The 27,131-nt window shown below is 36.8% G+C and overlaps 1 protein-coding gene across 2 annotated transcripts in view; it reads left to right on the top strand.

Annotated features, from left to right (window-relative positions):
- The first annotated feature begins 8,069 nt into the window (after positions 1 to 8,069).
- Positions 8,070 to 27,131, top strand: part of TBC1D19 (TBC1 domain family member 19) — a 160,147-nt gene continuing 141,085 nt past the window's right edge. For both annotated transcript variants that reach the window (XM_068542262.1, XM_068542261.1), the window contains exon 1: positions 8,070 to 8,271. In XM_068542262.1, coding sequence (XP_068398363.1) covers positions 8,246 to 8,271 — 26 coding nt within the window. In that variant the 5' untranslated portion in view covers positions 8,070 to 8,245. The remainder of the gene's footprint in view (positions 8,272 to 27,131) is intronic.

The following is a 27,131-nucleotide window of genomic DNA, read 5'->3' as shown; positions in this document are numbered from 1 at the left end:
GGAAAGGGCTGTGGACCCAGCTCAAGAGGTCAGTCCCCAAAAGTGCAGTCCAATTCAGCAGGGACACACCAAGAACAAAAGAACAATGCAGCAGGGTAAAGCGCCAAAGACTCCCACAAAACAGAAAATCAGAATGGAAATTCTATAGAGAGAGTCAGGATGTTAGGGAGAAAATGAGGGGTCAAAGTATCATGAGACTTCAAGGAGGGAGGTATGTACAACAAGGGCTGTTAAAGACCTATGTTAAGAACATGAATACCTCTTGTGTTGGTTAATTTTATGGGTCACCCTGGCTAGGCATGTCCTAACACTAATTTGGTCAAACACTAATCTAGAAGTTGCTGTGAAGGTCTTTGGTAGATGTGGTTAGTATCTACAATCTGTTGACTTTAAGTAAAGCAGGTTGCCCTCTATAATGTGGGCGGGCCACATTCAATCCGTTGTAGACCTTAAGAGCAAAAACTGAGGTTTCCTGGAGAAGAAGCAATTCTGCCCCAAGACTATAACCTAGAAATTTTGCTTGAGTTTCCAGACTGTTGCCCTGTGGATTTTGGACTCACGATTACCACATCAACTCTTACTTGAATTTCCAGCTTGCTGACCTGCTCTACAGATTTCAGACTTTCCAAGCCCCACAGTCATATGAGTCAATTTCTTAAAATCAATCTATCTGTATCTGTATCTATGAGTATAGATCTCTATCTCTATGTCTATGGGTTCTCTTCCTCTAGAAAATCCTGACTGATAAGATCTCTGTTGTCATTGTTCTTCTCTAATTCAAGGATATACAGTTTGGAAGACTCTTCTGGCCTGAAAGTTTGGGTTTAAAGCTGCAAGACTCCAGCCAAGCAGCCCCGTCTGGAGAGAATTGGAAATGGTCATTTTTTTTCTTTGACCAGCCCTTAAGAAATGTCTGCTACCTTCCAGGAACCGTATTTGGTGCCGGACTTATTTTGGTTCTCCCCAAAGCAGACTCTGAAATAAGAATTTGAGTGTAAATAGTGTGGTGAAGTAGGGAAGTGAGACAGGATAGGAAGACAAAACAGGGTATGTTAGTAAGTAGGGTACAGTTGCAGGCTAAAGTTCAATGCCACAGAGACTTCTAGGACACCGTGTGCTCTGGGGGCATACAGCTGTGTATCAAGGATACAAAGGTTGCATTAATTTTCTAGATGTTGCACTATTTAAAATATTTTTATATTAAAATAAACAGAGGCATATTTTGGAATACCTACACAGTCTTGTGAATTTTTGAGATAAAGCATGAAAACTCAAAGGTATCTTGAGCTATTTGAGAACCACTCTTTTAGTTCAGTCTTTGTCTTTTCCCCTCTTTATCAAACATGTAACTCGGTTTCCCATTTGAACGCTTCTCCTTGCTGTGACACCCACTTTGTTCCAGGGTTCATGGCCTCGCTCCTTCCACTGCATAGAGCTTATCTCAGGCTTAAGTCCTGGTAACAGACCTGTCAGCCCCTTCCCCAGGACCTCTTCTTGTTAGCAGCCTCTGCAGTGGGCCTACTGGTTATTCACTAGAGGGCCGTGCTCTGCCCCTCACTGGCTCTGCTCCCAGGTGACTGGGTCTCTGACATATGTTTTTTTATATTCTTCCTAGGTCTATAACTTGATCCTAATTCCTCATCTGCATCCATAGGGACAACTTGTTCCCTTCCACAGTGGATAGAGACAGGCCCTACTACGATCTTCAATTGGATCTCTAGGACTTAATATTGTAGCTGTCTTATTCTGATATATATGCTTGTCTTGTATATGTCACTATGCCTTCAAGAAAACTGCAAAAACAACAACAACAAAAAGATGGCAAGGAGGTGCTGCAGGGAAGGCCACATAAAATGGAAAAGAAGCAGAGCTGTAATCACAGAAATGAAGAGAAAACGAGCTGGGTAGATCCTGCTCTACTCGGTTACCTGAAACTTAGAGGAAGAGCCTGGAGAAACTAGGACATCAATTGGCAGCAGTAAATCTCTTTCTCCCCAAGCAGTGCAGCTTGTATTGAAGAATAGATTATTTCTAATGTTCACTTCTGCTTGTACCACCAGAAAGAATAACCTAGAATTTCAATAGAGTGATTTCTAGATACAGAGAGCCCTTCATCGAAAGTCATTTATGCACAGAAATATAGATCAATGGAACAGGATAGAAAGCCCAGAGATAAACACATGCACATATGGTCACCTTATCTTTGATAAAGGAGGCAAGAATATACAGTGGAGAAAAGACAGCCTCTTCAATAAGTGGTGCTGGGAAAATTGGACAGCTACATATAAAAGAAGGAAATTAGAACACTCCCTAACACCATACACAAAAATAAACTCAAAATGGATTAAAGACCTAAATGTAAGGCCAGACACTATCAAACTCTTAGAGGAAAACATAGGCAGAACACTCTATGACATAAATCACGGCAAGATCCTTTTTGACCCACCTCCTAGAGAAATGAAACTAAAAACAAAAATAAACAAATGGGACCTAATGAAACTTAAAAGCTTTTGCACAGCAAAGGAAACCATAAACAAGATGAAAAGACAACCCTCAGAATGGGAGAAAATATTTGCAAATGAAGCAAATGACAAAGCATTAATCTCCAAAATTTACAAGCAGCTCATGCAGCTCAATATCAAAAAAACAAACAACCCAATCCAGAAATGGGCAGAAGACCTAAATAGACATTTCTCCAAAGAAGATATACAGATGGCAACAAACACATGAAAGGATGCTCAACATCACTAATCATTAGAGAAATGCAAATCAAAACTACAATGAGATATCATCTCACACCGGTCAGAATGGCCATCATCAAAAAATCTAGAAAGAATAAATGCTGGAAAGGGTATGGAGAAAAGGGAACCCTCTTGCACTGTTGGTGGGAATGTAAATTGATACAGCCACTATGGAGAACAGTATGGAGGTTCCTTAAAAAACTAAAAATAGAACTACCATATGACCCAGCAATCCCACTACTGGGCATATACCCTGAGAAAACCATAATTCAAAAAGAGTCATGTACCACAATGTTCATTGCAGCTCTATTTACAATAGCCAGGACATGGAAGCAACCTAAGTATCCGTCGACAGATGAATGGATAAAGAAGATGTGGCACATATATGCAATGGAATATTACTCAGCCATAAAAAGAAACAAAATTAAGCTATTTATAGTGAGGTGGATGGACCTAGAGTCTGTCATACAGAGTGAAGCAAGTCAGAAAGAGAAAAACACATACCGTATTCTAACACATATATATGGAATCTAAAAAAAAAAAAAAAAAGGTCATGAAGAACCTAGGGGCAAGACAGGAATAAAGTTGCAAACCTACTAGAGAATGGACTTGAGGATATGGGGAGGGGGAAGGGTAAGCTGTGACAAAGTGAGAGAGTGGCATGGACATATATACACTACCAAACGTAAAATAGCACAGGGAGATCAACTTGGTGCTTTGTGACCACCTAGAGAGGTGGGATAGGGAGGGTGGGAGGGAGGGAGACGCAAGAGAGAAGACCTATGGGGACATATGTATATGTATAACTGATTCACTTTGTTATAAAGCAGAAACTAACACACCATTGTAAAGCAATTATACTCCAATATTGATGTTAAAAAAAAGTCATTTATGCAGAAGCTGCTTTCTTCACATGTCACCAATTTTTGTCTTCTTTTTTTTTTTTACAATAACATTTACAGATATTTTGCTCTTGCCACATAATCTTTTACTCATAGACCTTATTTTACAAGTGGGTCTTACTTGTTTTTAGCTTTTAAAATAGCATCATGATACTGAGAAATTGCTACATTGAGAAGTACTATAATTTAGATTCTGGGTCTTAAACTGCACACAATCAACTCTGTGTGAATGGTAAATGATCTGAATATTGCCTAACTTTAACGATTTAAATTTATTTGTAGTCTGACTGGCCCCAATATCAGTCAGGGAAGTTCATTTATAAGTGTTCATATCATAGTAAAATTTTGCACTGAAGTCATTTTGGACAATATAGCAGCATCAACAAGCAATCCTTCTCCTTCATCTTTCTCCCAGGATTGAGAATAAAGTACTGAATTACTTCTTGCCAGACTCTCTTGTAGCTAGAGGTGGTTTTGTGACAGAGCTTCAGGCAATAAGTAGCAGGGAGTATTCTTCTTGGGGGCTTCTTGGAAAAAAATAGTTTTTCCTCAGAAAAGAGAGACATACACAGTCATTGAGAACTCTGATTTCCTCCCTCCCTGCCTTTGTAGGCATCAGTAGGAGAACATGTTACTTGGAACTGCAGTAGCCATCCTGAGACTGAAGCAGTAAGCTAGATGGTGAAAGCCAGCATGCTAAAGATGGCAAAATGGAAAAGAAGAGAAGAGCTCAGATTCTTGATGATGTTGTTGAGGCACTGAACCAAACTTGGGACACTCTTCCAGATTTGTTGTTAATAAGTATCCTATAATTTAAACCACTGTTACTTGGATTTTCTCCTAAGAGTTTTATAATTTACAAGGAGTCAACACAGTTCCTGAGATTGCTCACAGAGCCAGTAGCCCAATCTTCCCATTTCACACACAGTTGCCTGGGACCAGAGGAAGAAAAAAAAATGGGGAGTAGAGGATAGCGCGGTCTGATTCTCAGCCTGGACTCAGAAATGAGGTATGGCCACCTTGTAAAGAGAGGTGGCAAACAGAATCAAAGGGGCTTTTTTCATGGGGGCTTTGGTGACCCTTGGGATTTAAGTACCTCTGGTGTTTTGCAGCTTTGAGATCACCAAGAAGCAGCACCCTGGACTGTGGCTTGGGGGCATCAGACATCACCCAAGCAAGCAGTGGAGGTAACGAGCAGAATTTTTCTTAAGCACACCTGTGTCGTTTCCTAACAACTCTCAGGAGTGACAGGAAGAGACCTTGAAGAGGAGCCTGAGGTCTTGTGCTAGCGTGTGGGGCTACATATCCATGACAGGTAGTTGATATCTCTATGAGCTCATTTGTTCCCAAAGACAGCGAGATCTGTGACATTCGTGATACACACAACACACATAATAATTGTTATTTAAGTCAACTCCTGCCAACATACAATTCAATCCATTCTGCAGACACAACATGCTAAAAGCAGTCTCCTTCTAAAACAACAGCTGAAAATCATTTTCATTGTAGATTGTAGAGTTTATGCAAGACACACTCATGTGAATAAAGTAAGGACATGTTCTGTCATACCCTGAAGCATGCCTTATTTTTGCGTTAGGCTAGCAGGGTGTTTTTGATGTGGTCCACACCCTTGCCTCTGTGAGGTTACTGGTCAGTGATTTTAAATGCATCCCCTCACCCACAGTGAAATCTGACACTACATTGTATGTAAAATAAATCAAAGCAGCGCAGGTCTGAGAAAGTCAAGATTGGGTACAGGGCCTTATACATGTTGGCCCAGAGTACCTCTGCTCTGAATTTGAAGCAATTTCAAGGAGACTTCTCTCTGCATCTAGTTTGCTGTTGTCTCCGTTTATACAGTTTTAACCATTTGGATTATTTGGACCCCTTTTGCTATCATTTGTTAGTCTGGGTCATGGTTCACTCTAACATGTCAGAAATAGAGTGTTTTCCCAATCCTCAACCACACTAGGTAGAGTAAGAATTTCCAAGGCAAAGTTCTCCCTTGAGGGATAAATATGGGAATCTGCACCTTCAATGACTTTAAAGTAATAAAATGTCCAGATACACAGGTGGGAGGGGCCTGTCTACCATTCCAGCTCTTTATGTGCTGGCCTCACCATCCCTTTGGGTCTGAGAAGTCCTTGAGAGAAGGGACCATTTCTTACTTGTATTCCTTGCCATTCCTAGCACAGAGCAGGTGTTCTGAAAAGTTTGGCTAAATCAAATTGAAAAAAAAAGAGAACCGAGGGCATTCTAGAATTGAATTATACTCCAATACACCCGCTTCTATGTATGTGAGAAACACTTTTTTAATGTTAGAATTAAATTTTGTTTTTGCTTGGGCATGCCTTCAGAATCAAATCTGAACTTCTTAATTGCTGCTTTAAGACTGAAAATTGTTTTCTCCTTAAAAGAAAAGTTTTTAAAGTCTCTATCTGTGCAAAGAATTGTGCTGGGTACTTTCACATGTTTTGCTACATTTCTTTAGGTACTTTCTATTCCCTTGTCAATTGAACTGAGCAATGTTTTTGCCAAATTATCTCAATTTTAATATTTACTGATTTTTAATACTAGGTACACTATCCCCTCAGGTGGGTATTTTATCCTCTTGTTACAGATGAGAAAGCTGAAACTCTGATGACGGAAGGGACTCATGCAGTTCCAAGGGTACAGAGTAGGAGGGAAGCTAGACCGTCTTCCGACTCTAGGCACCATGCCTCTTCTTTGGCTCCACGGTTTCATTTCTTCCCCTTCCATGCTTTATGACTCTTCTTAACCTAACATCCTTATCTCTTTAGTTATTAATCACTTCACCCTTTTCAATCTCAAAAGAACTTTCTCCACAGTTTTCTTTTTTTGTTCATAGTGATGTTTGTGCTAGAGATTCCTGAATGGGTGGGATGTTGGGGTGGGGGGACTGTAGAGAGTTGAAGAGATGTACTCATCTACGAGTTTGAGAAATTCTGAGTTGTGGGAGAATGTTTTGTAAAGTCTGTCATTAATTGCCTTAAGTACTTTTTTTTCCCCTTGCCTGCCTCATTCCAAAGATGTTTTAATAAACAAACCTGACCAAACGGGTTATTTGGAATTTGTATTTACCATCACAATATTCTGAACAGTTGTGTTGTGAAGGCCAGGGTATTGTGCATAGATGCCAGAGGTCCGGTCCCTTTGAATTGTTATTGTTTACCCGGTTTAGTCCTTTGCTATTCAGAATATAGTCCTTGGGCCACCAGGGTCACCATCTCCTGGGAGCTTGCCAGAAATGCAGATTAGCAGGTCCCACCAGAGGCCTATTGAATCAAAAGGTCTCTCTTGATGCCTAAGCACATTAAAATTTAATGCAGTTAGACTAGTTTTTGCAGCAATCTTGGTCTGTTTTCTTGGAATCTACATCTCTGCTTAAAATATATGCACACACACATTTGAAATTAATTCTTGATTATTTTGGCGAGGTTATTCTAATACATATATTATTCCATAGGCCTTATATTAGCTGGCTTTTGGAATGCCATTCAACTAATTAAATCAGCTACTTCTAGTTCTCTTAAAAAATTTTGCTATGTTACTTTGATGTCAAGAACCATGTTTTATTTACCTTTGTGTCCACACTGCTTCTTGTATGTAAATGCTCAGTAAGTTGAAAGCTGAATGAATTTTGAATTGATTTTTGATTGAACGAATGAGTGCATGGAAGAAGAGAAATCTAGATGGCACATTCCTTAAGGCTGGGACAATGTCTTAGCTATCCTGGAATTGCCAATGCTTCACAGAAAACCTATCAATAAATGTTTCTTGGTTAAGTTGTAGATGTTAGATAAGGAGATGCTGTCTATTTATTCCTGGCATAAGATCCCAGAAAATAGAAAGAGAAGGGGGGAAAAAAATGGAGTGCTAAGTACAGTGCTAGAACCCCTCACAATCGTTACCTCAGCTAATCATCAGAGCATCTTGTCAACTGGGTATTATTTTACTGAGGCGGAAACTGAGTTCTGAAATTTAAGCACCTCGCCCAAGTTCACACAGCTAGCATCAGAGCCTCATAATTTTTGGAAGTCATTTGCCATGTTGTGTGCACTGCCCTGTTTCTGTAGAGATTGGAAGGTTATTATTTTCCTTTATAATATTTTCCTATTATTTTCCTTTATAATAAAACACAAAATACACAACTTTCTGATTTCCCCTGGTGCATCAGAGGCGCTGTGGCTCTAGAGGAAAGAGCTCCTCTGCTTGCCTTTCAGCAACAGACCAAGCAGGAACAATGGAATGAAAAGCTACTCCCCTCCCCCCACCCCGCAGGTCGTTTTCTGCCAGCGGAACGCAGGTGCTGGAGACTTCAGGCGTGGGGGGGACCAGAGAGGAACGGACACACGGCCCGGCAGTTGCCTGGTAACGCCCGCTGGAGGAGTCCCTGCGTAATAAGTTCCCCGAGAAGTGTCACTGGCCCTGAGTGGGACCTCGTACGTAGCCGGCTCTCTCCCTGCTAGCGGCCTGCCCCTGCTGCTTGGCGGGCTAGGACCGGGGAAATGTTGCAGGAGGAGTCGGATCTCGCTCTCATTATTGCCCAGATAGTCCAAAAGCTCAAGGGCTCCAATTTGTATGCTCAGTTGGAACGGCAGGCCTGGGTAAGTGAGGCTGAGTGGGAAGGGATGGAGACCAGCGGGGCCGTGGCGGTGCTTCGGCTCCTTCTGCACCCCGCTGACCTAAGCCGAAGCCCGCCTCGGGTCTCTCCAGCTCCGCTCCTGGGGAGGGAAAAACCTCCCTTCCAGGTGTAAGCTCCACTTGCTCAGCCTCGGGCGTGGAGGTAATAGATTTTTTTTTTTTTTAAAGAAAGGTGGGGCACATCACGACTTTCTTCAGGCCAGAGAACCGCTGAGGCTATTCATTCATATTGTAGTCCTTTACAGGGTCTAATTTTTTAAGCTGCTGGAGTCAGTGGAGGTAGGTTGGACTATACCTTCCTTCACTTTTTCCATCCTGTAGGTGGGTTTGAGCCTCCAGGTACATTTTGGCTTTCGCGTCTATTTATCACCTTTTTGCACTCTACCCTCCCTGCAATGATTGCCCGTCTAACCGTCCACTGGGCGCTTATCGAGTATTTTCTAATACGCTAAGTTCTTTGGATGCAGAGATTGATCAGGAGATCTTTGCCTTTTTTTGGTGAATGTGATAAATGGAATCATACAGTATTTAAAATTTTGTGCCTGCTTTCTGTCATTTTGCATAATGCTTTTGAAATTCATTCGTGTTGTTGGTATTTCAGTAGTTCTGTTCCTTTTTATTGTTGAGTAATATTTCATTGTTTGGATGTACTACGATTTGTTTATCCATTCATTGGTTGCTGGGCATTTTTGGTTATAGAGTTATGGGTTGTTTCTGTTTATAGAGATTATGAGTAAAGCCGATACATGCTTTCTGGTATAGGTTTTTTGTTGTGTTGTTTTGTTTTTTAGTTTTCTTTTCTCTTGGATAAATACCTAGGAGTGGAATTGCTGTGTTGTATGGTAAGTGTATGTCTATAAGAATCTGCCAAAAAAAAAAAATCTGCCAAACTTTTCCAAAGTGGCTGTATTATTTTGCATTTCCACCAGCAGTTATGAGGATTGTTCTGCATCCTTGCTAGTGCTTGATGTCAGTTTTTAATTAATTAATTTTTATTTATAATTACACTCCTCTAGTAGGGACATAATGATATCCCATTGTGGCTTTAACTGCATTTGCCAAATGACTAAAGATATTGAGCATCTTATCAAATGTTTATATCTCCTTTGGTGAAGTAGTCTGTTCAAATCTTTTGCCTGTTAAAAAAAATTGTGTTTGTTCTCATATTGTTGAATTGTAAGGATTCTTTATATATGGCATAAGTCCCTTATCAGATATGCAGCTTGCAAATATTTTCTCCCAGTCTGTGGTTTATCTTTTCATTTTCTTAACTGGGTCTTTCAAAGAGCAGAAATTTAGAATTTTGAAGACATACATTTTTATCAATTTCTTTCATGATTTGTGCTTTTTGTGCCCTACCTAAGAATCTTTGCCTCCCACAAGGTCTCAATAAGTTTCTCTGCAGTATGGAGTTTCCTTAAAAAACTAAAAATAGAACTACCATACGACCCAGCAGTCCCACTACTGCACATATACCCTGAGAAAATCATAATTCAAAAAGAGTCATGTACCAAAATATTCATTGCAGCTCTATTTACAATAGCCAGGACGTGGAAGCAACCTAAGTGTCCATCAATAGATGAATGGATAAAGAAGATGTGGCACATATATACAATGGAATATTACTCAGCCATAAAAGAAACAAAATTGAGTTATTTGTAGTGAGGTGGATGGACCTAGAGTCTGTCATACAGAGTGAAGTAAGTCAGAAAGAGAAAAACAAATACCGTATGCTCACACATATATATGGAATATAAGAAAAAAAAAAAAAAGGTCATGAAGAACCTAGGGGCAAGATGGGAATAAAGACACAGACCTACTAGAGAATGGACTTGAGGATATGGGGAGGGGGAAGGGTAAGCTGTGACAAAGTGAGAGAGTGGCATGGACATATATACACTACCAAACGTAAAATAGATAGCTAGTGGGAAGCAGCCGCATAGCACAGGGAGATCAGCTCGGTGCTTTGTGACCACCTAGAGGGGTGGGATAGGGAGGGTGGGAGGGAGACGCAAGAGGGAAGAGATACAGTAACATATGTATATGTATAACTGATTCACTTTGTTATAAAGCAGAAACTAACACACCATTGTAAAGCAATTATACTCCAATAAAGATGTTAAAAAAATAAAAAATAAAAAAAAATAAATGGTATCATGTCAGGAGGGAAAACCAGAAATCAATAAATTCCATATGTTTAAAAAAAAAAGAAAAAAAAGTTTCTCCTATGTTTTGTTCTAGAAGTTTTATTAGTTTTAGCTTGGGCATTTAGATCTAGAATCCATTTTAAGTCAATTTTTGTATATGATGTAATGTAAAGCTTTTTGTTGTTTTTTTTTGCATGTGTATGTCCAATACCATACCTATTTCTAGTACTTATTGGTTGACAAATCTATCCTTTCTCCACTAATTTTCTTGGCACCTTTGCTGAAAATTGATTTAGTATACACACACACACACACACACATGCACGTGCGTACACGTGTGTGTGCGAATATTTCTAACTCTCTATTCTGTTCCATTGATCTATTTGTCTATTATTATGCTAATACCACACTATTTTGATTTTTATAACTTTATAGTAAGTCTTGAAATCAGGTAATTAGTCGTCCAACTTTGTTTCTCTTTCAAAATTGTTTTGACTACTCTAGGTACTTTGCTTTGCCATATGAATTTTAGAATCATCTTGTAAATTACTACAAAAAACTTACTGGGATTTGTATTGGGGTTATGTTGAATGTAGAGATCAATTTGGGGAGACTTGACATCTTAACAGTATTGAATTTTCTGGCCAATGAACATGCTGTGTGTCTCCATTTATTCGTATCTTCATTTTCTCTCATCAGTGTTTTATAGTTAAGTACACAGATATTGTACATATTTTATTAAGATTTTCCCCAAGTATTTCATGTTTTTTTGATACTATTAACATGCTGACTTTTTTTCTTGTTTCAGTTTCCAATTACTTGTTGTTAGTATACAGAAATAAAATTGATATTTGTATATTTACCATGTATCCTGGGGACTTACTAAACTTACTTGTTATAGTACCTTTTTTGTAGATTGCTTAGTATTTTCCAAGTATATGTGTCATTTGCGAATAAAGATGTTTTACTTCTTCCTTTCCAATCAGTGTGCCTTTTAGTTCTTTTTCTTGCCTTGTTACAGTGGCTAGTGACTCCAGTGCAATGTTGTATGGATGCTTTTTGTTAGGTTGAAGAAGCTCTCTTCTATTCCTGGTTTTCTGAGTGTTTTATTACTAATTGACGTTGAATTTTGTTAAATACTTTTCTTGTATCTGGAGAGATGCTCATGTGATTTTTTATATATGTTGATATGGTGAATAATACTAATTGGTTTTGAATGTTGAACCAATTTTGCATTCCTAAGATAAATTCTACTTGGCTATGATGCATTATCCTTCTTATATATTTCGTGATTCAATTTGCTAATACTTTGTTGAAGATTTTGTGAGTATTTTTATAAAGGATATTGGTTTATAGTTTACTTTAACATCTTTGTCTAGATTTGATATCAGGTAATGCTGATCTCTTAAATTGAGTTGAGAAGTGTTCCCTTCTCTCCTGTTTTCTGGAAGAATATGTATAGAATTGATATTATTTCCTCCTTAAATGTTTGGTAGAATTCCCAGTAACGTTATTGGGGCCTGGAGTTTTCTTTGCGGGAACATTTTTTGATAAAAAATTTAATTTTTAAAACATGTGCGAGGCCATTCAGGTTATCTTGTTGAATGTTCCACATGCCCTTGGAAAGCATGAGCATTCTGCTGTTACTGTACTATACATGTCAATTAGGTCAAGTATATTGACAATTTTGTTCAAGTGTTCTATATCTTTACTGAGTATGGAGGCTTCAGTCAGTACAGTCAGGAGCCAAGCTAGGCTTGAGTTTTGTTATTACTGTCATTAGCTTCAGTGTACCACAAGCTTCAAATTCAGTGGGCTGCTGTAACTTTGTGCTTAGAAATAGTCCTGGGGTACTGGAGGGTTTTTCTCAGTGTCTGTATCCTCAGTTTTCATTTGTCTCCTTTGCCTGTGCCACAGAGGGAGGTCTCTCTCCATGCTCTGATCCCTTCCTCAGCAGTAGTCTGTTGTTTGTTACTCAGTCCTAAGCTCATGGTAGATACAGGCGTTTTCTGTCCTCCTGGTCCTGTCTCAGTCCAGGTGCCTTGGGCGTAGGTCTTTGACAATGTTCCTTTCTCTTCTGCTTTTGGCAGCCAAACTTTGCCTTGTGGCAAATAATGGGTGAAAGAGAGATTCCTGCCTCTTCCTAGTTTTGGCTTACCTCTGCTATGTACTGGTACAGGATTTGGGGCCCGTGAGAGTTTTCTTACGTTTCCATGAGGAAGACAGTTTTTGTATCTGTCTCACCCCCAGAAGCAACAAATTATTGCCTCCCTCAGAGGTTTAAGGCCTCTTCCTCAAATGAGAGGAGAGTTTGGGCAAGGTGGCATGGTTGCATGCTTGTTTTGTAGTGGTAGCCTATCCTTTCTTGCACACCTGTGCCACAGAAGGGGGCTCTCTGCAGTTCCTGCTCTGCCCTCAGTCCTGATGGAGACCTATGGAAAAGAGCATGCAAGTGAGTGTGAATTCCCCTTGGGTTTTGAGCTCCCAGTGTTTCTCAACTGACATGCTAGCCCACATCTAATCAATAACAGTTAACAATTTTAGCTGAATTCTTCTTTCTTGCTTGTACGGTAGCCTCCTTTTCCTCCTGTGCTTTGCCAAATATGAAATAGTTTGGAGTCCCATCTGTCTTTAGAGGGGCTTGTTACTCTTTGGAATTTAGTTCACTTGATCGTCTTAAAACTTCAGTTTTATGGTGAGTTAAAAACTTATGATTTTGTAGATTATACCACTTTTTCTCATCGTTAGGGTGGGAGTGATGTTTCTTATTCTGGCTGTCCACATCCTATGCATTAGCAGAAGTCCAATAGTAAGTGCTGAAGGATTGAATCTATGTCAGTGAGAAAGATTGGTCTGTAATTTTCCTTTCTTGTAATGTCTTTGACAAGTTTTATATCAAGGTTATACTGGCCTGATAAAATGGTAGGGAAGTGTTCCCCCCTTTTTTCTTTTCTATTTGATATAAAAATGTTATGAGACTGTGTTATTTCTTTCTTAAATGTTTGGAAGAATTCTCCATTGAAGCCTGTGTCTCAGATTTTCTTTTGAGAAGGTTTTTTATTTTGTTGTGTTTTGTTTTTAATTAGTGGACTTTATTTTTTAGAATGGTTTTAGGCTTACAGAAAAATTGAGCAGAAGGTACAGAGTTCCCATACATCCCCTTTCCTTATATACTGTTTCCCTTATTATTAGCATCTTGCATTAGTGTGGTACATTTGTTACTATTGGTGGACCAATCGATATTGATACATTATTATTAAGTCCACAGTTTTCATCAAGGTTCACTGTTTGTGTTACACAGGTCTATGGGTTTTGACAAATGTATAATACCATGTACCTACTATTCCATTATCTTACAGAATAGTTTTACAGTCCTAAAAAAATCCCCTGTGCTCCACCTACGCATCCCTCCCTCCTTCCAAGCCCCTGGCAACCACTTGGTTTTTTACTGTCTCTATAGTTTTGCCTTTGAGAATGTCCTATAGTTGTAATCATAACTGTAAGTAGCTTCTTCAAATTGACTTCTTTCACTTGGCAATGTCCATTATGTTACTGTATGTCTTTTTGTTTCTTGATAGCTTTTTTTTTTTCTGAATAATATTATATTGTGGGGATGTATCAGTTTGTTTATACATTCACTATCTGTTGAAGGACATCTTGGTTGCTTCCAAGATTGGCAGTTATGAATAAAACTGGTATAAACATTCCTGGGTAGATTTTTGTGTTGACATAAGTTTTCAACTAATTTGGGTAAATACCAAGAAGCATGATTTCTGGCTTGTATGGTAAAAATTTGGTAGAAACTGACAACTTGTCTTCCATTGTGGCTATACCATTTTTGCATTCCCGCCAGCACTGATTGAGAGTTCCTGTTGCTCTACATTCTCACTGGCATTTGGTGTTATCAGTGTTTTAGATTTTGGCCATTCTAATAGGTGTGTTGTGATATCTCACTGTTGTTTTAATTTGCAATTCCCTAGTGACATATGATATTGAATATCTTTTCATATGTTTATTTGCCATCTGTATGTCTTCTTTGGTGAGGTGTCCCTTCAGGTCTTTTGCCCATTTTTAATTGGGTGTTCTTATTGTTGAGTTTTAAGAGTCTGTTTTATGTTTTGGGTACAAGTCCTTTATCAGATATGTGCTTTGCAAATATCTTCTCCCAATTTGTGGCCAGTCTTTTCATTCTCTTAGCAGTATCTTTCTCAGAGAAGTTTTTAATTTTAATGAAGTCCAGCTTATCAATTTTTTTCTTTTATGGATCATGCTTTTGGTATTATGTCTAAGAATTAATCACCAAACCCAAGGTCACTTAGATTTTATCCTATGTTATCTTTTAGAAGTCTTATGGATCTGGGTTTTACATTTATGATCCTTTTTTTTTTTTTTTGCATGTGGATGTCCAGTTGCTCCAGTACAATTTGTTGAAAAGACTGTCTTTGCTCCATTGAATTGCCTTTGCTCTTTTGTCAAAGATCAGTTGACTATATTTGTGTTGGTATTTCTGAGTCTCTATTCTATTCCATTGATCTACTTGTCTATTTTTTTAACATTACCACATTGTCTTGATTTTGGTAGCTTTATAATAAGCTGAAGTTGTCAGTCCTCCAGTTTTGTTCTGCTTCAGCATTGTGTTGGAAAGATTTTAAAGAACAGATTCAATTTTTAATAGATATAGGAGTATTCAGATTTTCTATTCCTTCTATTGTCAGCTTTGATAGATTGTGTTTTTCAAAGAATTTGTTCATTTAAATGATATAAATAATTGGCTTAAAGTTGTCTATAATAGATTTTTATTTCTTTTTGATGTCTGAAAAGTCTGTCACAGTTTTGGATTATGAAAATTTGTGTGCATGTGTGTCTTTGAACAGTTTTGCTAGGTGTTTATCTATTTAATTGATCTCATCAAAGGACCAGTTTTGGGTTTGAAATTTTCTCTTAATTTTGGATCACATCTTTATTATTAATTTTCCCCTATTTTCTTTGGGATTGATTTGCTGTTCTTTTTTTAGTTTCTTGAGATGGAAACTTAGATCATGGATTTCAAGACTTTTTTCTTTTCTAAAATATGCATTAAGGCTACGATTTTCCCCCTAAGCACTACTTTAACTGCATTCCACAGTTTTAATGAGTTATGTTTTTACTATCCTTTTGTATAAAACATTTCCTAATATTTTTTTGTCATTTAAAAAATTTGGCCCAAGGGCTATCCTGAAGTATATTGCTTAATTTCCAAGCAATTAATATTTTCTTTTTTTTTTTGTACTTTTTTTGAAGTATAGTTGCTGTACAATATTATATGTTATAGGTGTACAATATAGTGATTCACAATTTTTAAAAGTTGTACTCCACTTATAGTTATTATAAAATATTGACTATATTCACCATGTGGTACAATATATCCTTGTAGCTTATTTTATACCTAATAGTTTGTACCTCTTAATCCCCTACTCCTATATTACCTCCTCTTCCCTCTCCCCACTGGTAACGACTAGTTTGTTCTCTATATCTGTGAGTATGCTTCTTTTATGTTTATTCACTAGTTTAAAAAATTTTTAGATTCCACATATAAGTGATATCATATAGGGTTTGTCTTTCTGTATGACCTATTTCACTTAGCATAATGACCTGCAAGTCCATCCATGTTGCTGCAAATGGCAAAATTTTGTTCTTTTTTATGGCTGAGTAGTATTCCATTGCATGCATATATATATATATATATATATATATGTATGTGTGTATGTATATATGTATATATATATATACACACACACATATATATATATATATATATATATATATACACATACACACACATATATATATATAATCTCCCATCTTCTTTGTCCATTCATCTAATGATGAACACTTAGGTGGCTTCCATATCTTGGCAATTGTAAATAATGCTGCTATGAACATTGAGGTGCATGTATCTTTTTGAATTAGTGTTTTTGGTTTTTTTGGATAGGTACCCAGGAGTTGAATTGCTGGATCATATGGTAGTTCTATTTTTAGTTTTTTGAGAAACTGCCATACTGTTTTCCATACTGGCTGTACCAATTTACATTCCCACTAACACTGTAGGAGGGTTCCCTTTTCTCCACAACCTCGCCAACATTTGTTACTTGTGTTCTTCTTCATGATAACTATTCTGACAGGTATGAGGTTTTGATGTGCATTTCCCTGATGGTTAACAATGTTGAGCATCTTTTCATGTGCCTTTTGGCTATCTGCATTTCCTCTTTCAAAAAATGTCTATTCAGTTCTTCTGCCCATTTTTTAATCAGGTAGTGTTTTTTTATATTGAGTTGTATGAGCTGTTTATATATGTTGCATATTAATCCCTTATGAGACATATCATTTGCAAATATTTTCTCCCATTCAGTAGGTTGTCTTTTTGCTTTGTCAGTGGTTTTCTTTGCTGTGCCAAAGCTTTTAATTAGACCACATTTGTTTATTTGCTTTTATTTCCTATGCTTTAGGAGATGGATCCAAAAAATTATTGCTGTGATTTATGTCAAAGAGTGTTCTGCTTATATTTTTCTCTAGGAGTTTTATAGTATCTGGTCTTATATTTAGGTCTTTAATTCGTTTTGAGTTTATTTTTGTATATGGTGTTAGAGAATGTTCAAATTTGTTTTTTTACGTGTAGCTGTCCAGGTTTCCCAGTACCACTTATTGAAGAGACTGTTTTTTCTCTGTTGTATATTCTTGCCTCCTTTGTTGCAGATTAATTGACCTTAAGTGTGTGGGTTTATTTCTGGGCTCTCTATCATGTTGCATTGATATATGTGTCTGTTTTTGTGCCAGTACCATACTGTTTTGATTACTGTAGCTTTGTACTGTGAAGTCAGGGAGCATGATTCCTCAGCTCTGTTCTTTTTCTCAAGACTTTCTTGGCGTTTTGGGGTCTTTTGTATTTCCATACAAATTTTAAAATTATTTGTTCTAGTTCTGTGAAAAATGCCATTGGTATTTTGATAGGGATTGCACTGAATCTGTAGATTGCCTTGGGTAGTATGGTTATTTTGACAATATTGATTCTTCCAATTCAAGAACATGGTGTATCTTTCCATCTGTTTGTGTTGTCTTCAGTTTCTTTCATCAGTGTCTAGCAGTTTTCTGAGTATAGGTCTTTTACTTTCTTAGGTAGGTTTATTCCGAGATATTTTATTGGTTTTGATGTGATGGTAAATGGGATTGTTTCCTTAATTTCTCTTTCTGATTGTTTGTTGTTAGTGTACAGAAATGCAATAGGTTTCTGTATATTAATTTTGTATCCTTCAACTTTATTCTATTCATTGATGAGCTCTTGTTTTCTGGTGGCATCTTTAGGATTTTCTATGTATAGTATCATGTCAATGTTATTGATTTCCAGCTTAATGTCAGTGTTGTCAGAGAACATTCTCTGACTGATTAAATATTTTAAAATTTGTTGAGGCTTGCTTTACAATCTGGTATGTAGTCAATTTTGCTGCGTGTTCCACGTGCACTTGTAAATAACGTGTATCTGTCACTGTTGGGTCAGGTAGGCTATATATGTCACTGAAGTCCAGGTGTCAGTTATGCTGTTCAGCTTTTCTATAATCTTATTGAATTTTTTTCTGTTTGTTACCAGCTATTCAAAGAAATATGTTTAAATCTCCCATCATGCTTGTATATTTGTCTATTCCTTTTAATTCTCTAAATTTTTTAATTTTTTTAATTTTAAGGCTATTTCATTGGTTGTATATAGATTTATATTGTGATAGCTTCCTGGTGGATTAACCCCTTAATCTTTATGAAATGTCCTTCTTTATCTCTAATAAGGTTCTCGCCTTAAAGTCTGTTTTGTCCGACGTTAGTATAGCCACAACAGCTTTTTTTGGTTAGTGGTTGCATGGTATGACTTTTTCCATACTTTTATTTTCACCCTTTCTGCATCAGCATCCTTGTATAGTTGTTTTTTAAATCCAGGCTGACAAACCTTTTTATTTTATTATTTAGTATATTTACATTTAATGAATTTACTGATATATTTGGTTTTATATTTCTGGTCTTAATATTTGGTTTTTTAATTTGATACATTTGCTTCACATTCTGCTTTTTCTCTCTTCTTGTATTCTTTTGGATTATTCAAATTTTATTTTTTGTTGTTCTATTTTTGTCTCCATTAATGTGATAGTTACACATTATTTTACTGTTATTTATGTAGCTACCCTAGAGTCTACAGCATTTATTCTGATTAATTGTAGTCTTGAATAAACTAATTTTTTTTTTTACTATTTCCCTGTAATGTAATGCTAGAACTTAGAACACTTTACTTATTTACACCTCTTTTCCTTTGTGTTATTTTTGTTGTGCATTTTATTTTAAATTCCACAAGACATTGCTATTATTCTTCTGTAGCATAAGTATTTAGTCAATATTTGCTGGGGGTTTTTTTGGGTTTTTTTGTTTTGCATTTTAGTATTTTTAATGGTATTGCCAGAATCAGTGCATTCATTATGTGATTTTTTCAGAAAGGAGTTGAAATCCTCTGACCTTGATTCTGATTGTTTCTGATTTGTAGCTGAACTGCCTGAATGGGAAAGTTAAGACTATCTTAAGAAAGAAAAAAAGTAATATTTACTCATTTTTAACCAATTTTTATCCTTTTTGTTTCTCATTATTCCCTCCTACTTTTCTATATTTACACTGGGATTATTTTTCTTCTGCTATAACAACTCTTTTTAGTATTTGTTTCAGTGCAAGTTTCCGGGTGACAAGCTCCTCAGTTTTACTTGTCTGATGATATCTTTATTTCATCTTTATTTTTGAAGGATTTTTTTTTTCTGTGCATAAATTTCAAAGTTGTCAGTAATTTTTTTGTCAGCCTGTTGAGACATTTCATTGCCTTCTGGCCTCTTTGTTTTCTGTTGTGAAGTCAGCCATCAGGCTTTTTGTTATCCACTGAATGTATGTCCCTCACCCTCACCCTGACTGTTTTAACATTTTCTATCTTTGATTTTCAGCAGTCTTGTTAAGATGTGCCTTGCTGTGTTATTATTGTTATTTGCATTATTATTATTATTATCATTTAATTTATTCTGGTTTGAGTTTGTGGGGCTTCTTAAATCTGGGGTTGATATCTTTTTCCAGTTTTGAAAAATTCTTGGTCATTATCTGTTTGAATATTTGTTCTGCCACATTTTTCTCTCCTTTCATTCTGAGACTCCAATTTGTACATCAATTAGATTTTTCACTGAGTCTTACTTATCTCTAGTACTCTTTTTCTTTACTTTACATTATTTTTTTTCCTCTGTGCTTCAGTTTGGACATTTTCTTTTGACATTCTTACAATTCACCAATCCTGTTTTATGCTATTTTATATCTCTTGGTAAATCCATCTAATGAATTCTTACTTACATTTAGTGTATTTTTCAATTCTAAAATTTCCAAATGGTTCTCTTTTTTTTTTTTAAATGTTTTTTTTTATTTTTTATTTTTTTTATTTTTTTTTAGAAATTCACGTTCTTATTTATTGATTGATTGATTGATTGCTGTGTTGGGTCTTCGTTTCTGTGCGAGGGCTTTCTCTAGTTGTGGCAAGTGGGGACCACTCTTCATCGCGTTGCACGGGCCTCTCACTATCGCGGCCTCTCTCGTTGCGGAGCACAGGCAACAGTCTCGTTGCCAGACGCGCAGGCTCAGTAATTTGTGGCTCACAGGCCCAGTTGCTCTGCGGCATGCGGGATCTTCCCAGACCAGGGCTCGAACCCGTGTCCCCTGCATTGGCAGGCAGATTCTCAACCACTGCGCCACCAGGGAAGCCCCCAAATGGTTCTCTTTTATTGATTCCAGTTCTCAGGTAAAATTACCTGCTTTTCATCTACTTTGTCCAGTTTTTCTCTTTTAAAAAAATATAACTCAATTGTTTTAAAGTCTTTGTCAGTTAACACCAAAATCTGGATCATATGTGGATCTCTGTCTATGGTGTTATTTTCTCTTATCTTTTATTCATCCGATTTTGTCTGCTGGCATGCCTAGTAACTTTTATTTGTTGCCAGACATTGTGTCCAAAAAACTGTAATGCCTCCTTTCTTGAGGGTTCACTCTCCCCTCCACTGGGCAGATAGTCTTGTGACTGATTCCCTTAATCCAGTTAGGGAGTGTGCTGGGTTGAGGCTGAGTTTTACTTTCAGGCTCAATTTTCCTCTGGTTCTTTCCTGGCTCTCACAAGTTTTCAGCTAAGAATTTGATATACTCTAAGGGTCCTTTCCCCTTTGGGTCCCAGACTCTAACCTTTTTCCTGTCAGACTGCTAAAAAACTTTTTCACAGGTTTCATGCTTAGGTTTGTAACCTTCTACCCCACAGAATTCTAGTATTCAAAAAATTTCTTGAGAAAACTGGCCATGTGCTTAAGATCTCCAAGTCTATGCCACACCGCTGCTTATTTCTCTGTCCAACCTTGGTAGCCCTCCACCAGGCTTTGTACTGGGTTTGTCCTGATTCTCAGCCTTCTGTTCATGCTCAGAGTAACGATCCCAGGGAAAATGTTGCTACAGAAGCCAGTTCGTCTCTCAAGATTTTTTCTCTTTCTGTTTCTCTAGTTCTTGTTCTCTCAACAACTCTTTTCTGTCTTCAGATAGTTGGATTTTTGTTTGTTTGTTTGGCTCTACTAGTTGTTCTACATAGGGAGGCTGATCGGCCACCAGCTCCTACATACAACTTGGAAACATAAAGCCTATTTTGTGAGGATTAAACAAGATAATATGCCAGGCACATAGTAAGTACTCAATAAATAGAAGTCTGAGTTAAAAGTCCAAATGAAATATCACTCCTTTTTTTAAAACCCCTCAATGCTTTTCATTGCCCTTGGAAAAATGAACAGAGTCCTTGATTAGGCCTGCAAAGCTTGGTGGCACTGTTCTTCACGCTCTACTCTTCAGCCATTACTGTCTAAGCTTTATAGATTTTCCATAACCTTCCAGTTTATTTTAGGTACTTCTTTTTTTGTGATCCGTAGTACCTGGAACTTTATTTTTTGTAGTATTTAAACATCTGCCTTCCCCGCTACAGTCTGTTCATGAAGGCAAAAAAAGACTGTGTGTCTCTTGTCCTGCTGTTTTTTACACCTAGCATAATGACTGGCCTGAGAAGGGTGCTCAACATGTCTTTATTAAATGGAAAAAACCCAATTCTTCTTTTTTAATGTTCATTCTAACAGTATATATTGAGTACCTACTATGTGCCAGATACTTTACTAAGTGATAAAAGAATACGAAAAGCATCTTTACCTTAAGGAATTCAAAGTCTGCTGTGGCACTCTGCTTTTCTTTAAAAATGTTTTTCCTTTAAATATTTCTTTTTATTCTAATTTGGGATCTAATAAGTCAATAGCTGTTTCTCAATTTTGTAAGAAAGCCTGAAGTTTCAGAAAATAAGCAGTAATGACAAAACTTTTTTCGAAGATTTTTGTATTTCACAATTGCAAATAAGAGATTCATGACCTATATAAATTATAACTTCATTTGGAGATTACTGCCCTGAAGACATATTCTTGTTCCTTTCTGTTTTGAACTCCACTTCTATTAATTCAATGTGATTCTTTATTTTGATTATTCAACAAATATTTATTGAGTGTTTACTGTGTGTCAGGCACGATTCTAGGCCCAGGGGATAAAACAATGAATAAGATAAAGTTCTGCCCTCATGGCAAGATGATAGTATTACAAATAAATACAGGTCCACAATCCCTTATCCAAAACCCGGGGGCAGATATGTTTTGGAATTCACATTTTTCAAATTTTAGAAAGGTAATTCATGCATATTTGTATGTTATTTAATATCCTTACCATTGTCTTACAGCACCTTGTAATTATACACATTAATATTAATGTAGCAAAATGTATGAATTTTTACACTAAGTGTGGTAAATAAGGACTATAAATAGTCTCATGTCTATTCAGGTCAGATCAGATTTTGCTACCAAATGAGTTCAAGTCAGGACAGATTTTTGCCACTAATTCAGTTATGAAAAAACTTTGGTTTTCAAAGCTTTTCAGGTTTTGGAATTTCCAGTAAAGGATTATGTATCTATGTAACATCAGGCAGTTAATTGCCTTGAGGTAATAAAAAGTAGAGCAAGGAGGAAAGATAAAGGAGGGTAAGGAGATGGTTACATGGGAAACTCAAAAACATGTATTTGGCTGATTCTTAAGATAAAATAAGAGATCTATAACATTATAGATTCATACTTTAAAAGAATATAATTATAAATCCTTTAAAAGTAATGTAATATAGTCTTGGGCTTGAAAAAATATGTGATAACAATTTTGCCTTAGTTTATAGCCAATAGCTCAGACATTTAATAGAAATCTGTTAACTCTTAAAAGGCAACTTTACAATCAGCTTTGATAATATACATTTAAACAACTGGCTGTTTATTTGTTACATGCCTTTAAAAATGTAATCAGGAGGGCATTTTCCTGCCACGAGCATTTTCTGTACTGCCTTCATTTTGTCTGAGTATATTCAGAAAGTTCTACAGCAGTGTTGGCCCAACTTAATTAGAAAAATAAAAATCACACAGAATACTTCAAAGACAAATATAAATGATTTTCAGATTTTTCCCTTGTCACTAGTGCTTCTCTTTTAGTATTAAACATTGACTTTATTTTAATGTATCCTTTTATATATTGAAGTTTAATTATTTAAGATCTTGGTATAATAACATGAAATTTTGTGTTTCTAGAAAAACCTTATGGTTTTTGATTTCTGAGTTTTCCTAAATTATGAAGTCAACCTACATCTTAAAATTGAATTTGTTCAGTCATCCTCTAGACATTAGAGTGATAGCCTAATTCCAAATTTGATCTCTAGCACCAGATCAACATTGTTATTTTGTATCATGCATTATTTGTGTTTAAAATGGATGTTGTGGAAAACCTCAAATGTTATTTCCATTCCATTAAGTGCTTAATAAGTCTTGTTGCTCAGATTGTTATTATAAATAATAGAATTGTGAAAGGAAGGAATCTGAAAGAAGATAAGCTTTGGAGAGAGAAGGAATAATATAACTGATAGGATGTTGTCATGAGTCTAGAACCCCATAGCATCTTAATGCTGGTGTCCTTTACTAAAAAACTTATGAAATCGTATCTCAAATATCATTTGTTTGTTATTCATCGTTATTAGAAATAGGTACCATGTATAGAGAATTTAGAGATCGTAGAAATGAGAGAAGAAACTGACATTTATTTATTATTTATTTTAGGGAAATGAAAATTAAATAGATTTAATTAAATAGATTTTAATTAAACACATTTTCTGTAAGGCATGGATGGATAGAACATATATAAAGTCCTGTGCCATGATTAGAGCTTACTATCTTCTGTCTTTTTTTTCTCTCTAGGGTGGGATTGGTATATACTAGGGGAAGTTCCATATTGAACTACTGCATTTGTTATATAAATGAACAATTCAGTGACTCTGATTGTGTTTGATGTGAGCCAGGGAGTGGTATCATCCTTACCAATATCTACCTTGGCTACTGTCATGTCCTTTCATCTTGGAAAGTAAGAGAGTGAAGAAATGAATCATGGTATACAGGATTTCAAAATAAGGAACCTCTTGTCTCCATAGAATTTAGGTACTTGAGGGATTAGATAACTATTAAAATGTGGATCTGCTTTGTGTAAGTAAGTACATCTCTTCATGTTTTATTTCAGTACTGAGTTGCTTAGAGAAGGTCATGTAGGGTTCTTGAATTAGGTAAGGCCAAGTCGAAATGAGAGGGAAAAGTACAGTATATTATGAAAGGAGGCTAAGAAGTAAAGATGTAGAGTAAGGGGCATAAGACAGTCAGTGCTGGCAAAGAAGGGGGTCAGCTTGGGGACATCAGCAAAAGAAAACCAGTGAAGGATCCATCCTTAGGTGAGAGAAACCAGAGCAGAGTTCGAATTATACAATACATATTCAGTATTAAGGCATGGTCAGCTTGCACAGAGCCAAAATTTCCAATTTGAAACTAAAACTCATTCTTGGCTACAATGCACGTCCACTGGAACTACTGGACTTACAGAAACAAATCTGGTTTACAGTTTTAGAAAGAACCAAAAGTATTAGGAAGAAAAGGGGGTACCCAATTCAACATGTTTTAATTGAGCCTCTTTTCTGTGATGGTGATGGGCTCTTGAGAAAAATTCGACGAAGTACAAAACAGTTATGTTAATGATAAGAATGTTTGCGTTTGATGTGGGAAAGGGCACTATTTCCTTTTTTTTTTCTTCTTCTCCCTTAGCTTTTCGTTTACCTCACTAAATACGTTTTGAGTTCCACAAGAGTGAGGGAGGACTATGTGTTGGTTTTCTTTTTATACTGAGGAACTGGCATGTAGGACGTGTTCAGTTAATTATTGAAATAAGAATGCAAATGAATAGGCATATACTAGGGTATAGCTATACTAAAAGGAGACCCCTGGGATTGGAGAAGGCTTGGATGGCACTCAAGGTGGGAAGATGGGAGTGAATTCCCAATGTAGGAACAGTGAGAAGGCTACGCAGAAGGTTTCTGTTGTAGGGCACGTCTAGAGAGATGAGATTATATAAATTGGGTGGGACAAGATTTTTAGAGGTTTGTAAATGACAGAATGGGTTTGTCTTTATTTTATAGGCAGTGAAGTGGTCATTGAGGTATTTTGAGGAGGGTGAAGACATAAAGATGGCTTTTTGGGACACTAGTCAGGCACTGGTGAGCAGGATAGATAGGAATGCAGAGTGTTCCCCCTTGATCCTCCACTTTATTTCTTCATACGTTCTATTGGAACTTTGACTATTCTACAAACTGATGGTGCACAAGAACATTCCCATGCCTCTGCTCAGTCTGTCCTCTCAACCTCTACGCCTTTGCTCCCCTTTTCCAGTTTCTTCAGTTAGAGTTAATTGTTTCTTTCTCTATGGATGATACCTCTGTTGTAACATATTTTCTTATAGCTATCTTCCTTTTTGGACTAAAAATTCCAAATACAAGGACAATGTCTTATTCATCGTGTTCCCCATGGTTTTGTTTTATGCACTTTTATTTGTAACCTTTTTTCCCTCCTATTTGGTTTTGTTGTTGTTGTTGTTTTTTGCTGTGCCGCGCAGCTTGTGGGATCTTAGTTCCCCAACAAGGAGTTGAACCTGGGCCACAGCAGTGAAAGCGCCAAGTCCTAACCCCTGGACCACCAGGGAATTCCCGTTCCATGGGGTTTTGCAGGTGTAGGCCTAAGGAATCTTTAGTGTAATGCATTCATTGAAAACATGTTTATGAAGTACTTACTATGTGATAAGTATTGTTTGGGTATAGAGATGAAAGACAAGTCCTCTAGAAACCTATAGTCCAGTGCAGTGGTTCTCAAAGTATGGTCTGTGGACCCCTGGTGGTCCCTAAGACCCTTTCAGGTCAAAACGATATTGTAAAATACAAAGGCCTTTTTAAAAAAAATTCACTGCGCTGACATTTGCACTGATGGTACAAAAGCAATGGTGATGGGTTTAAATCAGGGAACTAGTACCAAACTGTACTAGTAGTCATTGTATTCTTCACTGATATACATTCACAGTTAAAAAAAAAAAAAGTTTAATTTGTGTGTACTTGATCAAACAGTAAACAATTATTTTATTAAATCTCATTTCTTGAATGCACATTTTTTAAATATCCTGTTTGAGGAAATGGAAATTATGCATAAGGCACTACTGCTGTATATTGAAATAAGATGATTATCTAGAGGAAAACCACTCTAGTGATTAACTAATTAACTGAGGTACAAGCTGAACTGCTTTTTTTTTTTTTTTTTTAATGAAACATCTTTACTTGTAAGAGTAAACTACTGACAAACTGTTATTCAGACTTGGATATTTGGAAGATATTTTCTTTAAAAATGAGCAAAGTGAGCCTATCACTTCAAGGAAAACTGTTATGTGTTGCCAGTGATAAAATCCAAGCTTTAAATAAAAATCAGATTCTGGAAAACTTGCATTATCACTGTGACTTTGATGGCTACTTAGTACTTAAAGCCTTTTCTGATGATATTGATGGTGATATTAACAAATGCTACTTTTTTTTTTAATAACTCACTTTTTTTTTTAATTAATTAATTTATTTTTGACTGTGTTGGGTCTTCGTTTCTGTGCGAGGGCTTTCTCTAGTTGCGGCGAGCGGGGGCCACTCTTCATCGCAGTGCGCGGGCCTTTCACTGTTGCGGCCTCTAGTTGCGGAGCACAGGCTCCAGACGCGCAGGCTCAGTAGTTGTGGCTCAGGGGCCTAGCTGCTCTGCGGCATGTGGGATCTTCCCAGACCAGGGCTCGAACCCGTGTCCCCTGCATTGGCAGGCAAATTCTCAACCACTGCGCCACCAGGGAAGCCCGGCAAATGCTACTTTTTGATATTGTTTAATGAAATGTGTCCACTGCATCACTTAGTATATTTGAAATGATCAGTACATAATGTTACAAAAGCATGTGTAGGTAGAAGATTGATTCAAAGTGCAAGGCAGATTGCTACATGTTTTTCTAATAAAGTATGAAAAGTTTATTGATGTTCAGATTCCACATTGCAACTAATCTTTAGGAAACTACTACCTGTCAAATTTAGTGTACTATCAAAGGAGAGCATCCACAGTATCTGAAAAGGATATTAAAATATCCTTCCCTTTTCCAGTTGCATATCT

The sequence above is a fragment of the Eschrichtius robustus genome, chromosome 4 (genome assembly GCF_028021215.1).
Source record: "Eschrichtius robustus isolate mEscRob2 chromosome 4, mEscRob2.pri, whole genome shotgun sequence".
Taxonomy (NCBI): domain Eukaryota; kingdom Metazoa; phylum Chordata; class Mammalia; order Artiodactyla; family Eschrichtiidae; genus Eschrichtius; species Eschrichtius robustus.
This window is presented reverse-complemented; position numbering and strand designations above follow the sequence as displayed.